The sequence below is a fragment of the Equus przewalskii genome, chromosome 5 (genome assembly GCF_037783145.1).
Source record: "Equus przewalskii isolate Varuska chromosome 5, EquPr2, whole genome shotgun sequence".
In the NCBI taxonomy this organism is placed as follows: Eukaryota; Metazoa; Chordata; class Mammalia; order Perissodactyla; family Equidae; genus Equus; species Equus przewalskii.
In genome coordinates this window covers 82727723-82742282 of record NC_091835.1, presented here as the reverse complement: position 1 = coordinate 82742282, position 14560 = coordinate 82727723, and the positions used below count along the sequence as shown (strand labels likewise).

At 45.1% G+C, this 14560-nt stretch overlaps 1 protein-coding gene across 33 annotated transcripts in view; it reads left to right on the top strand.

The window, feature by feature from the left end:
* The window catches only part of GRIP1 (glutamate receptor interacting protein 1), a 598160-nt gene that overhangs the window by 568531 nt on the left and 15069 nt on the right, over nt 1–14560 (top strand). For 19 of the 33 annotated variants that reach the window (XM_070622003.1, XM_070622002.1, XM_070621992.1 and 16 more), the window contains 3 exons: nt 6715–6871; nt 7683–7794; nt 12453–12686. In XM_070622003.1, the coding sequence (XP_070478104.1) occupies nt 6715–6871; nt 7683–7794; nt 12453–12686 (503 nt within the window). Of the gene's footprint in view, nt 1–6714; nt 6872–7682; nt 7795–7906; nt 7952–12452; nt 12687–14560 lie in introns of all 33 variants that reach the window. The other 14 variants (XM_070621989.1, XM_070621980.1, XM_070621997.1 and 11 more) reach the window with 1 other exon arrangement.

Genomic DNA, 14560 nt, shown 5'->3' with positions numbered 1-14560 from the left:
TATTAGTTCCACTCTGTTTTTTAAAAGTAATCTTTTGCTTTTAATTTGATTAACTTTTTTCCATTCTGCATAGACTTTGTTCTGTTTATGACTTGAATTGGATGCAGAATTCACTTATTTCCATGCTTCCTTGTAGTCTTCATAAAGATGATGGTGACTGATAAAAGACACCGACATCCGCAGTCAGAGAGTGCAACTTTCCAGTAACATGGTTGAGGAGCACACGTAGTACACGCAGAGAGTGGCCCAGAGCAGGGATCAGCAACGTTCTCCCCATTGAGGGGGTTTTATTTTTCTCTTCCATTTCTTTCTGATCTCTACAAGCTCATGTTTCATCTCCTTCTATCGTGTTGCCTTGCTCAATTTTCCTTGAGCTCTTATATCTCTGCTTTGATCTCCTTTTTTATAGAGATGAGGGTTTTGGTGTGTGTTTTTTAAATTTTGTGATGACATATTTGATCACATTTATCATTTGCTCCATGGCAGCCTTTTACTCGTAAGTATCCTTCTTCTTCCATTGCCTTTTCTGTTTCTTCTCTTTTTATATTAATTTGGTATACATCTTATGCCAGTTCCTTTTAAATTATTGCTCTTCTTTGAATGAGATGACTTCTTCCTGAATTGGAGTTTGCAAGAAGTTCTGAGACAGAAGAGCCCAAGCTGTGTTCCTGGCTGGCAAACTTGCCCCAGTTCACAGTACCTGTGATGAGTTTATGCTTCCTCAGCCCGCAGAGATCAACAAGCGCAGGCTGCCAACAACGCAGCATTCCTCTCTGCTGGCCTGCCTCCCCGCGAGATTGCTTCCGGCAGGCTGTGGTCCATCTCTGGGTGTCATCTTTCAGCCCAGCTCGCTGGCTTTACCCTGGTGCCAAACTGGGTCCAGGGCACTTTCTGCCCCCAGACTATGCAATCCACTCTAGCGTTCCAAACACGCCTTGTCATTCTGCCTCATGCCACGGCCTCTGCTTTGGAGGAGCGTGCCCTCTCTGAAATCTCTGGCCACACATGTCTCCTTGGCTTCTTACCACCCCCCACACCTCCCATTTGACTTTCACCGAATTTGGTAACTTTCCTTATGCATTATGGTTTGAGAGCCTGGTTTCGCCAAAGATGGAGTTTACATTCTGTTATTTGTCATCCCTTTTTGTTTTGAGGTGATTTCTAGAGAACGTAGAAGTATCTTGGCTCTGCCATTTTAAAATGACAGTCCCATCTAAACAGTGTAAATATTTCTTGGCAAGAACAATTACAAATAGTTACACAAATGTATGATTTGATCTTCTCCTTCTTAAGGAAATGGAGTCTTTAGGAAACAAATTTCGGAAGGAATTATCTGGCTCGCTTTCCTATAGTAAAACTGGCTTCCGAAAATGAAAGTAGTGGCAGGAGCTGTAGTCCCAAAATCGCAGAGTCAAAGATTGAATTCCAAAACCATTCTCTGATCTCAGACTTTATGAATATGAACCAACATTGGTTAGTTCACTTTTCTAAATTACTACTGAGTATGAATTAAGAGCTACAAATGGAAGATATCAACCTGCACAATATTGTGGTACTGAAAACCACAAAGTACAATATTGGAATATCAGAACTTTACAAATATCTGAGGTGTAGTTGCACTAAAAATACACATGATTATATGAAGATTCCATCCACTTTCAGAAGTGCCTACATTTGGGAAGACCTATTTTCCATTATGCAAATGAATAAAAGTAAACATGCCTCCAGGTGAAAGACTGAATTTTATCCCTCGTATTAGTTTCCCTGGGCTGCTAAAACCAACACTGCACGCTGGGTGGCTTCAAGACCAGAAGTTCATCTTCTCACCATTTGGGAGGCTGAAGTCCAAGAGGAAAGTGTCAGCAGGGTTGCTTCTCCTGAGGCCTCTCTCCCTGGTTTGCAGATGGCTTCTTCTCTGTGTGCTCACAGTGTTCCCCCTGTGTGCGCGCATCCCTGCTGTCTCTTGTGTGTGTCCACATATCCTCTCCTGATAACAACATCAATCAGATTAGACTATGGCCCCACCCTTATGACCTCATTTGACCTTAATTACCTTTTTAAAGGCCCTGTCTCCAAATACAGTCACATTAGGGGTTAGGGCATCAACCTACGAGTCTGGGGGGACACAATTCAGTCCATGACATACCTAACATTATGATACAAAGTATAAGACCAGATATGGAAACCTAGATAGAGAGAAAGAAAAAAAGAAGGAAAGAAGGAAGGAGGGAGGAGGGAAGAAAGGAGGAAAGAGGAAGGAAGGAAGGAAGGAAGGAAAGAAGGGAAGGAGGGAGAAAAAAAACCCAGAAAGCTGTCCAGTTCTAACTAAAAAGAATAATTGCTTAGCAAATACATTTTTTTAACTACTTCTCTCTCTCAATTTGTTTCTTTTATCAATTTCGAATTTAGAATCTAGTGTCCAGTCTCATACCTGTATTTGATTTCATGTGCTTATACCATCATTTGGTGAAAACAAAGTCTATTCCTGGCAGTTGATCTTTCTTACCCCTGGGCTGACTCATTTATTCCATTCCTTCTAGGGCTCTTAGGTCTGACTCCTGGTGTGAAGGAATATTCCTCAGGGCCCGTTAACGTCTTCTCCACTATGGCAACCAGCTTGCCTTTACCTGAACCTGACTTCGCTCAGACAGTCCCAGGTTAAACCATGCCATCGTCATCCACCTGCATCACCTGGGGATTGAATTCACCTACATATAAAAGAAAATACAAATGACAGTGTTTAAACAAGACAGGTTATTTTCTCCCCCCATCCTAAAGAGCCTGGGGGAGGCAGGGAGCCCCAGGTGTCGCCTTCCTGCTTCTTACCAGCTTCACATCTCTGTGTCTCTCCATTGCACTGCCCCTGTTAGAAACCTTCCTCAGCCTGAGACATTTGCTTGCACCCTCCTCCACATTCCTATCAGCGATCTTTAGAAAACTAAATCTAATCTTCCACTCCCTATGAGAAAAGCACTCTTGATGGTTCTCTATTGTTGTAGGATAAGGTCAAATGTCCTGGAATCTAGTCCGCAACCACCTTATCAGTCCCATCTCCTGACACCTCTTTGCAGAACCTTTTTCTCCTGACTTCTCACTGTTCTCTAAGCAAACCTTGATAGCCCTGGGTGTTTGATATATTAATCCCCCCTTCCTTATCAGTTCTAAATCAGTTGAGAAAGAGAAATTGCAGTCAGCAATGAATTAAAATATCAACTTTTGGGGCCGGCCTGGTAGCCCAGTAGTTAAGTGTGCACGTTCCACTTCGGCGGCCCAGGGTTCACCGGTTTGAATCCCAGGTGCAGACATGGCACCGCTTGGCAAGCCATGCTGTGATAGGCGTCCTACATATTAGAAAAAAAGTAGAGGAATATGGGCATGGATGTTAGCTCAGGGCCAGTCTTCCTCAGCAAAAAGAGAAGGATTGGCAGATCTTAGCTCAGGGCTAGTCTTCCTCAAAAAAAAAAAGAAAAAAAAAATACCAACTTTTTTGTTTTGGGTTTTTTTCCCCTAGAAAAGCTGGATTGGACATACAACCCAAATCCAGAGTATCTCCCTACTCTTGACCTAAGTCTAGATGTTAGGACTTAAATGAGGGGAAGTCAAATCTACAAAGCAAACCATAACTCAGCATGTCAGCTGAATTTGGTTCAGCTGAACAGAACTGAAAACCCTAATATTACAGTGTCTTAAATCACAAAGAAGTAGGCATTCGGACGGAGCTGGTATAAAACTCCCCAGTGTCATCAGGGACCCATGCTCTTAAATATTTATTTTCTATTATGTTTAGCCCTTGGCTTCCATGCTTAGGTTAAACACATGGTCCAAGATAGTTACTGGGGCTCCCCCTATTTCTTCTACATTCCAGGCAGCAGGAAAGAGGGTTGTAAGGACCCTTCCCAGAAGTCCCATCCACATATCATTGGCTAGAACTTTGTACATAGCTAACACTTAACTTCAAGAAAGGCTAGGAAATATAGTCTTATCCTGAGCAATAACATGCCCACCCCCAAAATGGTATTCCGGTACCGCGGATGAAGAAAAGGATGGATGTGTTGATGGGTAACTAGTCGTCTGCCACGGTCGGCTAACTGCACTGCTTGGCCTCCCTGCCGGCTTTGAGCTCAGAGGGCCAAGAGCGGGACGCAGGTTTGTCTACCTCACAGCACGGCCGCAGCGGGAGAGGCATCGGAGCGAGCCACGAAGGGCCCGAGCGCTGTCTTCCAGAACCCTCTCCGATGGGGAGGGCCAAGCGCAGGTCTAAGAGGGAGCAGATTCCCGGGACGATAGGGAACGTGAGGACGGGAGCAGGGTTCGGGGGCTGCCTGGCCAGCTCTCCCAAAGGCCGGCTCCCCCTCGGGCTCCACACTTGTGTCACCTTTCCTCGGGCACCTTCCCTGACCCGCCTTCGCCCAGCCGCCCTGTGTCCTTCCACGTCAGCGAGTCCAGACCAGAGGACCCCGCCGCTCCCACGCCCTCGGAACCCCCTCTCTGTGCCGCTTCTCTGGGTCGCTAAGCTGTGCGGCGGGGCCCCCGGCCCCCTCGTCCGCGGGCCAGCCGCTCCTGTGGTGCCTGCGCTCCGGAGGCGCTGGAGTGCTTCCCGGATGCGCGCCGGCCTTCTCTCCCTGCGGGGGCCGAGGAGCCCGGGATGGGGAGAAGCTGAATGGCTTCGAGAATAACGAAGGCGGCGGGCATCCGCGAGCAGTAACCCGCGCTGCGTGCCAAGCGCTTGCCTGCGTGTCATGAGGATGACGCCCCTGGACTCCTGTGAGCCCGGCGAGGCGCGCCCCGTTATCCCTGGTTCGCCCTCAGGGGACCGGGCCAAGGGCGCAGCACGAGGGGGCAAGGCTGGGGTTTGCACCGGGCCTGTTCTCACATCGGTCCTGGGCCAGCGCGGCGTGGGCGGCCCCAGGTCTTCTGAGTCTGTGCCTGACCCCAGGGTGCTAGAATGTGATGCCCTCACACGCCCTGCTGTTGTTAGGCGGTAGGCCTTTACCAGCGCTCGACAAGGCAGCCCTCGTATGGGCGGACGTGTCTTCGCGCGGCATTTTCCCAGCAACGATGCTGCACATGTGCTCACGCCCGTCCTCAGGCCCCTGCCCAGGTCTCCAAGAATACGGACAAGCGACAGTTGGGAGGACAATCAGTGTGTCACCTGCGAGTCTAAGACATGCTGGAATTTCCCCGTTAATGCTCATCAGAAAAGGCTACCCACCCCCACCTCCACCCTCCAGGACGCCACCATTCAGCATCTGGCTCTTGGCAAGTTCAAAGCCAGTGAAAAGACTGAGGAGCAGGCTTCCTCTAACTCTTATTATATCAGGAAAGGGGAGACTCTCGTACCTGGGGGCTGGTTGGTTTGGTTCCGAAGGAGAAACGGACAGCCTGTGAGTGGGAGCCGGAGAAACGCAGTGTCCGTCACTCCTTCAAGGGGACATGCCTGGCTTCCCTTAATTCAACGCTCTTGACGGAAAACTGCGCGTTCATCACACAAGACTTCTTCCCAAATGGCTAGCCACACTTCTGCAGTTATCCGAGAAAGAAAATGAGAGGGTGTGCTGTCAATATTCCCCCTGTGGCAAGGACTTCTGATCCTTGCTGTCCTGAAGCAGAGGCTTCTCAGAGTCCTTCCCTCCTGGCTGTGGGCATCCCCTGTGTGCTTGTCAAATCCGTCTGATGAGAGCGTTGTCCCTTGGACGTCCTGCTATGCCTGGGCTTTACTCAGTAGTGAGGGTGGCCTTATGGGATCTAACAAGTGGAGGGAAATTGAATGAGGAAGACCAGCCAGGATGCCATGGTGATGGTCATCGTCCAGGATCCAGTCACTTAACTGTATGTGAAAAAGGGGGCTTAGGCCTGTTTGCTATAGTGTTTTTAAACACAGAAATACATATTATATGGCAACCCAATACACCCGTGTAAACACACACACACACACGTGCGCACAATGGGTCACACCTTGAAGTGGTGGCTGAAGCCATGTATGGTGGTTACAGCACGAGCTGTAGAGTCGGACCTGCCGACAAGCACTGCTCTCCCCTCTGAACCCCTGAAAAGAATTTTGCCAAACTACATACCCCACCACACATCTAAATTTGTCATCTAAATGTTTTTCTCCCCAAATTTAAATACTTGCAAAGACTGTAATTTCCAGTTTGTTGTAAATATGCTCTAAATATATTTTTGTCAAAATGTGGAGCTGCCGATTTAAGCTCAAATATGTGGAAAACGTCCATTATATAACCTAATTGCCAAAGCCATTCCTCACTGCGGAGCCATCAAGCTAATCAGACTTCACTCCCCATTGGAAAGGAAGTCAGTCTTCATCCTGCAGTTCACGTCAGCATAGAGCACCGCCTCCCACCCTGACAGCCGTCCAGCTTCTGACCCTCATTTGGAAACGCGGAGATGGGTGGATGTGGGAGGGCAGCGCCCGCCACGGCTCTGTGCCAGGTTGAAGTAACACACTGTTCCCGAGAGACTCCCCTTAGGAGCGAGGCTTTCTCAAATTGTCCCTTGATTTGGCACCTGAGAGTTTTTATCTTTAAGTATGTTTATCTTTAAGTATTACCTTGATGGCCTTTATGATCCCAAATTCAGTTCAAGTTAGCCCCCTTGAACAAATGAATGGAAACCACAGGAAAAGACAAGTTCCTAACCAGACCTCTCTTGAGGTATTCTCCGAAATCGAACATCACACCTTGTTTTTCATTCCAGGCACCGGCTTTCAGGCCTCAGGATACAATTTCAACACCTACGAGTGGAGGGGTTCAAAACAGAGAGGCAGCTTGTCCCCAGTCACTAAGCCGCGGAGCCAGACTTACCCAGATGTGGGGCTGAGCAGCGAAGAGTGGGACCGGTCCACGGTCAGCGGGTAAGGCTCTTATCGCCTGCGGCCCCATACCAGGTGCTTTGCGGACACCGGGCCAGATGTGAGCTTCCCTGTGACCCTACATATTGCTGCCGCTGGCTTCCTGGGACTGGGTAATCGCCGTGCTGGCCCCTCGGCCGGACTCTGAGGTTGTGCCTGCCCAGCGGGAGCCAGCACCACCACACAACAGGGCAGGAGCGACGTTTCCCCAGTGAAAACAACAGCGGCACGTGGGGAAAACCTACGTGTATAAACCCTGCCCTCACCCTGTAATTAGTTCCCTCTCCTTTCCTTTAAAGGTAGTTTCACATTAACCTACATTAAAAAAAAAGATATGGCTAGGGTCCCCTGTTTTTAACTAGGAGATATATTTTAGCATTTTGTCCCTTACCAAGCTTATTAAGGAAATTCATAAAAAGTGACAGCACTTAATTATCTCTACTGATGTTTATAATAAGTGGGGAAAACACATTTTTCTCTCTTAGAGAAAAGTGATTTCTTTTTTCCTAGAGACAGAGCAGCTGAAAAATATCCCCACCCGGGGCCGTGTGAAAGCAGCTCCATGCGCAGTAGCCAGGAGGACTCTGACAGTCAGTCAGTAAGACCACGTCCTTCCTCTTAGTCTTGGAGGTGCTTCAGGTTTCCTATAGTGTCCTTACACTGGAGCTGTCCTTACTTGGAGGCCACAGCTGGAAGAAAGATCCAAAAAGTGTTTCCATCCTTTGTGTGAGATGAAGGAGAGAGATTCTGGATACAGAAAAAAATCAGTTGTGTCTGGCAAGTTCTTAACCCAGACTGTGGCTTTTGACGCCAGTTTTACAGGGGCTCCCGACGGCACCGAGGCCGAGCAAGAGGAGAACTTCTGGTCTCAAGCTCTGGAGGACTTAGAAACCTGCGGGCAGTCGGGAATTCTGCGCGAACTCGAGGTAGCCGCATCCTGCTGCTTACTTCAATTGTTTCTACATTCATTGTTTTTGGTCCTTTTGAGTTTGCATTTATCACACCAGTTCATTTAAAAGCTTTAACCCCTTTCCACAGGAGAAAGCTGACAGGCGTGTGTCTTTGAGAAACATGACACTCTTGGTAGCTACCCTTTCTGTTTCTATTTTTGCTTGTGAAGCTGCCTCCCCGCCCCCTTGCCTTCGGACAGCAATTTGATTTAATACAATGCAGTTGGAAGTATTTATTTCCCCGTCTCCCCCCCCACCCCGAGCTTACTGACTTGTGGCTTCTGCCATCGCTCCCTGCTAACCCTGACTGTACCTGTTTGCCCCTGAATCGCTAAGGAGCCAGCTGAGTCTGCCAGCAGTGGCGCATCTCATTCTCTTAGTTGCTTTAGAAAGGTTTCTTTGGCATGTTTTCATCTGTACCTGGTCTAGAAATTAATTTGGTCGTGAAGAGGAACATAAGAGGAAATTTTATTTCATTTTGTTTTGCCCTTAAGTAGATGGCAATGCATGCAGCTGGTGAAAAAGGCCAGTCTGTGTGATAAGCAGCCAAAATATTACACAATACTTTGCTGTTAATTGCAAATCCTGATGCCAGATTAACTTAGTGTGAATTCGAGGAGTGGTGGCGAGATGGAGATCAGTAGCTGAGCTCCCGGTGAGTTCTTTCATCAAAGCCGTGGATTTGCTGATGGTCTTCACACTTTGGTCTGGGAAGTCCTGGACTGTTTCCTTTTATGTTCTTTTAAATTTTCTGAGCTGTAAAAAAATAAAGTGGCCAAAGTCCCATTTTTATGTTGATGTCATATGAGGTCCCCAGGTCACCATAAGGAATGTGAATGACGTAACTGGGTGAAACTTGCAATTTTAAAATGAACACCCATCTTTCTATTATGTTGCTTCTCGATTGCATGTGTGGATATTTTATGTGATTCTCATGTTTGTGAATCTGCAAAGAGAGTTATAAAGGAAAAAACTAGTTTGAATTTGTAAACAGCATAGTATTACCTGGCATGAATTTCAGCTTCAGAGCACAGTTAAAGGACCTGGAGATGGATAATCCTGTACAATTTAAATTAAGATTTGGCAATTGATTCCTTTTATGCAACTTTCGAAAAGAGTAGAATGCTTAAGTATCAGCTGGCTTATTTAAACTTTTACCACTTCCTGTATGTGGAATGGTCAGCAAAAGAGGCCCAAAATGAATCATAGCTCAGTTTGCAATTCTTGAACATAGTCCTGCTTTTGAAAGCGTGTGTCAGCTCATATGCTTTTTCCATTTACTTTTTGATACTTCTCCTTTGAAGAAGCGGCTATTCTTCTAATAGCTTCTTTTGCATTAGGTAAAATGAAGATGATGTAAAAAGTAATACGATGAGGTTGTGTTTTCACCCAAAAATTGAGTTATTTAATGAAAATAACATCCACCAGCATAGAAGGTATGTTGCAACAGCCCATGAATTTTGTCCAGTGTAGCTTCAGGCAGCCGTGGCCCTGAAATTATGACTCCAGAAAGGAGGTGGGTTGAATTTATAAGCCAAAGAGAAATGAAAGTCCTCCACTAGGAAGAGCGATTGGCTAATCCATTCATTAGAGTCATATTTACACTTTATCACAGAGAATATTCATTTATTAGTTTAAATGAACTCTGATCCCTTGCAAATGCTACTCTGCAAAAAATATTATTGGAGCTAGGTTGCTGCATATGAAATTCACATCAAGTATTAAAAGTTAAAGCATATGATAACCATAATAAATGGAGAAGATTAGCTAAGACAAAAAATGATTACAATTGAAATAAAATGAAACTTATGCTAGTCATTTTCCCCATTGCCAGCAATAATTTAAGTTCAACTTTAGCACTGAAAAATGTATAGATTTAACAAAAAAGAAAAATTCAGAGTAAGACTTTGGACCAGTTACTTAATCTCTCTTATCAGATATTTCTTCTTCCATAAAATATGGCGATTATAATGACTAATGCTTATGTGGCATTTAACACAGAAATGGCATTTAATAAATGTCCAATAGAAATTATTATTTTTGCCATTTTTTTGATTAATGAACACTGCTTTAACTATTTTTTATTGAATATAGTATAAGAAGTTTTAACTAAATGTCAGATAGAGAAACTCTGGAACATACCCTGTCTAAGTTATATGTACATCATATATCTCACTGATAATTTTGAAAAAGAAAATTATAACTGTAAACTATGAATTGTGCAAAGTGAAACAGGCAGTACATGCTATTGAGGCTGAAACAAATTCTAGATAATTTAGAATAATTATTTTTTCACTTTTTATTTCATTTTTATATTTGTTTTAATTTTTACATTCTTTCATAGATGCCACTAATTCAATTGAAGTTCACTTTAACAAAGCAGTCAGGCCATTCTTTGAAAACGTGAACTACAGACCTATTGATAATATATCGTTAGTCCCATCGGAACCCTTTCCAGATTAGTTTGTAACTTCTGTGTGGATAAGGCTTATCAAAGCAGAGCTGTTGTCTCCCCGTTGTGGTGATTAAGTATTTTACTTCCTACCTGTTTCCTGCTGCTCCCATGAAAAATGACTATAAAAAAACAGATGTTAACAAAGCAAATAACTAGTCTAAGCAGGTAAAAACAATCGGTGGATGGTCATCACTGCAAGAAAGCAATCATTACATGCTGTCAGTTACAGCAGATTAAACAAAGAAATGAGCTATGTGGGTGAAGTGCCATAAGGTAAAAGGATGTCCCATGATACCAGCAAAGCTAGTAATTGAAAGGTTTCAATTTAAAAGGGGGATTTATCTGAAATAAACCACAATATAGATAATCCACACTGGTTTAAATGTTAGGGTTTTTCTTTCAATCTACAAAGAGTCAGTTTTATATGTTTCAACCTAATGCTTGACTAAGAAGCAACACGGCCTGGTAGTCAAGAATGAGGATTCTGGAGGCAGATTGCGAGGGGTCGCAATCCCAGACTGCTGAGCGAGCTGCTTGCCTTATCCAGGGCTCCCTGCCCTTAACTGCAGTGGGGAGATATAATTATAATACCTAGAATATGGAGTCACCATAAGGGTTACATGATATTCTGCATACACTTATATATGGTACTTAGCACCTGTTAATGCTCAATGACCAGTAAGTTTTTTTAACAATTATAATTTTCTTTTTCAACATTATCAGTAAGATAACTGATCTAGTCAGGATATTGATGTTTATTTTGTGTTTTTTTCAACAGAGTTGTAGCTATATATACATAGGTGCCAATACTTGGCTGTCATTCAAAGATCTTATTAGTGGCCTGTATAGAGCTGAACCCAGGTGAATCTTGGAATTATAAAATCTTAGAGAGAGGAGAAATGAAAGTTCTACTCACTTTGCAGTGTTCCCTCCTCATCAATAATTTTAGATCATGCCCCTGGCTCATTTACCCCCTGTGGCCTTGGGTAAGTAAGCCTCTTTGTGCCTCAGTTTCCTCACCTATGAATTAGGAGGAATAACAGTGCCTATTTCATAAAGTTTTTGTGAGGCTTAAATGCGCGAATCCGTTCAAAGGACTCAACAAATCACACTTCTGTTACTTTTAGCATCAGCACCCACATAAACCACTACAGCACGTTGTAGCCAGTTAACACAGCACAGAAACTTTTTTTCCCTTCCCATTTCAGCCAGATTCGCCAGCAGTGCTGGTTGACCTTTATATAGGCTTCATATTGAGGAGTACAGAGCTGGCTGCAGGCGTGTTTTCAGAATTTTAGCATCCTCAAACTGTGAGAGATGAACATGCCCACCATAGTGGTTTCAGATTCTTTTCTTGTTCCGCCTCTGAGACTCAGTCAGCCTTGGGATCTAATCTCGCCATTCTTTGTGTGTTGTGCAAGGAGTATGTTTGAAACTGAACACTCTTTCCCAATCCACGGGTAAAGTCCAATCCAGGTCACAGCTTTAGAGCAGAGCGTTGAATCCGGTATCCTAATAAATGATTATTCTTTAACTGAGCTGAGGATCTTACACAAAGGCTATTTCTAAGAAACTCTGACCTACGGTGCCAAATACATGGAGGCCTCGCTCGTCTACAAGCTCCTGGGGCAGGCCACTGGTCAAAGGAAAGACAGCATACAGGAGTAGGCAGGTGCATGGCAGAGAAGCCCTGCCTGTGTGTCAGCAACCCCATTTGAGCCAATGGCCAGCTCCAGTTGGCTCTGGAGGCAGCATTGCAAATAGAGGCACCCGGTCTCCATGGGGATGTTCTCAGCTCCTTTCTGTAGGACATATTGAAGGATGCCACATGAACCCATCTGTTAGAGCCACTCAGTGGAAAGTTAGTGCCTAAAATGTAGTTTGCAGTAAGCAAATGTTAAAGCTTTCCAGTTTGACTCAAAAGTGCCAGGGGTGGTATTTGATTAAATAAACTCAATGGCTTAAGTACTTAAATTGGATTTGAGACGTGCATTATAAATGTCACTGGCAAAGCATTTTCCCAGACATTCATTTAGTATGTCCATTCCCCAGCCTTTGGTTATGCCCTGAAGAGACTGTATTTTGACCCGGCAGAAGTTAAAATGTGCTTAATGTTGAGCGACCAAACCCCTTCTGTTGTCCATGGCCTAACTGTTTCTGAAAATTGTCAATGCCGCAGGCAACAATCATGTCGGGGAGCACGGTGAGTTTGAATCACGAGGCCCCAACACCCCGCAGTCAGCTGGGGCGGCAGGCCAGCTTCCAGGAACGCAGCACCTCGCGGCCGCACTATAGCCAGACAACTCGGAGCAACACCCTGCCCTCCGAGGTGGGCAGGAAGTCCGTGCCCCTGAGAAAAATGAAACAGGAAATAAAGGAGATGATGTCCCCAACTCCGGTGGAGCTGCACAAGGTCAGGAAGCTTTCTTCTCTTTCCTTAGGGTCCCAGTTAGGAGCCATTTGTCACAGCGTGGGCGTCCTGATGCAATTGTGACAATGACATTCTCCTGTGGGCTCAGCCAGGGCAAGAAGACCAGAGCTTAAAGGCAGGTCATCGTCAGAGACTTTGTTCTCGAAACATGATCTTTGGGAGGGTATCCTGTAAAATGGGGATAGTTGGCTTTCAAGCAATGATTTTATCAAAAATGTATTGATGGATAAAATCTTCTTACAAAAGTTTGAGACTCCAGTGTCACATGGAGTTTTGATGAGTCTGTCTGTGACTCCAGCCTCATTGGAAGCCGAGACGGGTTTTCTAAATGTCGAATGTCTAAAGAGGGGTTGCAGATGTACTGTGGGGAGGCTGAATCCTTCATTGCAGACTTATCAGCAGGCGGCCATACTACTCAGGGGACAGGGAGTTCTCTTCAAGATGTCATTTTGGCGTCTTGGGTCAGGAGAGGAAAGGCCTGGCTGTGTTCCGTCTCTGCTACATGTTTGCCTCCCTTTACATCATGGAAGAAGACGCATGATTGCCGCAGAACTGAACTGAGTTGTTGCCAAACTTTAAAGAAGGCATGTGTGACAGTGTCTGCGGGACCAGAGCCACGGAGAGCTGTGGTGGGGAGGCGTCTCGGTTTTTTTTGTAGAACTAATGCTTTATTTTTTTTGTTAATATCTAAGGATGTAAAGACAGTAACAATTTCACCTTACTTTTCTTAAGAACCAAGACGCTCTCTGTAGTGAATAAGCTATTAGCTAGAAACTAGTTGTCTTCCCCACAAGAGCAAATGTCAGGCTAAGAGGGGGTAACAGGCCAGCTGCTCCCTTTTTCCTCTAAAGACTTCAGTCTCCCTGACGACCTATTAAAACTAGCTATTTATTTTGCAGCTGACAAAGGGTATGGTGAAAGAACGAATAGGAGGGGAATTTGAGTCCTGAACTTTGTGTTCCAATCCTAGGTTCATGCTTTTTTTTTACAATTTTCTTTTTTTTAAGGTATGGTTCTTTGTGTGTGTGGTGAGGAAGATTGGCCCTGGGCTAACATCTGTTGCCAATCTTACTCTTTCTTTTTCCTCCCCAAAGCCCCAGTTCATAGTTGTATATCCTAGTTGCAGGTCATTCTAATTCTTCTATGCAGGATGCCGCCACAGCATGGCTTGATGAGTGGTGTGTAGGTCCACACCCAGGATCTGAACTAGTGAACCCTGGACAGCCAAAGCAGAGCACAAGAACTCAACTACTGGCCACAGGGCCAGCACCCCTAGGTTCATTCTTTCACTACTCATTCATTCACTCAATACCTGTACTGTGCATTCATTCATTTAAATGTGTTGTGAATCCCCAAGGAGCACATAGTGTAAAGGGAAGACAGTCTGGAAAACAGTGCGGAGGGAGTGGGATAAGCACAATGAGAGACGCAAGCCTAGACTGCCTTGGGGGACAGAGGTTGGACCGTAACCACTCTAGAGGAGACAGGAAAGGCTTCCTCGAAGTAGGTGTTGACTCTGCAGGAAGTGGAGGGTGGGAGCGCATTCTAAGCACAGAAAGAAGCGTGGTCAAAGTCGTGGCATACTGAGGGAACGCAGATATTCCAACATGACCAAAGCCTTGAGTGGAGCCTTGTGCATTGGAAGAAATTACAGACCTACAGAAAAGCAAAGAAATTTCTGACATTCTGGGTGGGGACACATGCCACAGGTCGGCTTGTTTATCAGTTACCCTGAATTCGTGTGTCTGTTTGGTAAACACCAGCCTTCCCCACCTGTCACACATCCTAATATGCTAATTGACAAACAGTGTAAGGACTCCCACGGTGAATACATTGCAGAAGCTGCATGGTCACTG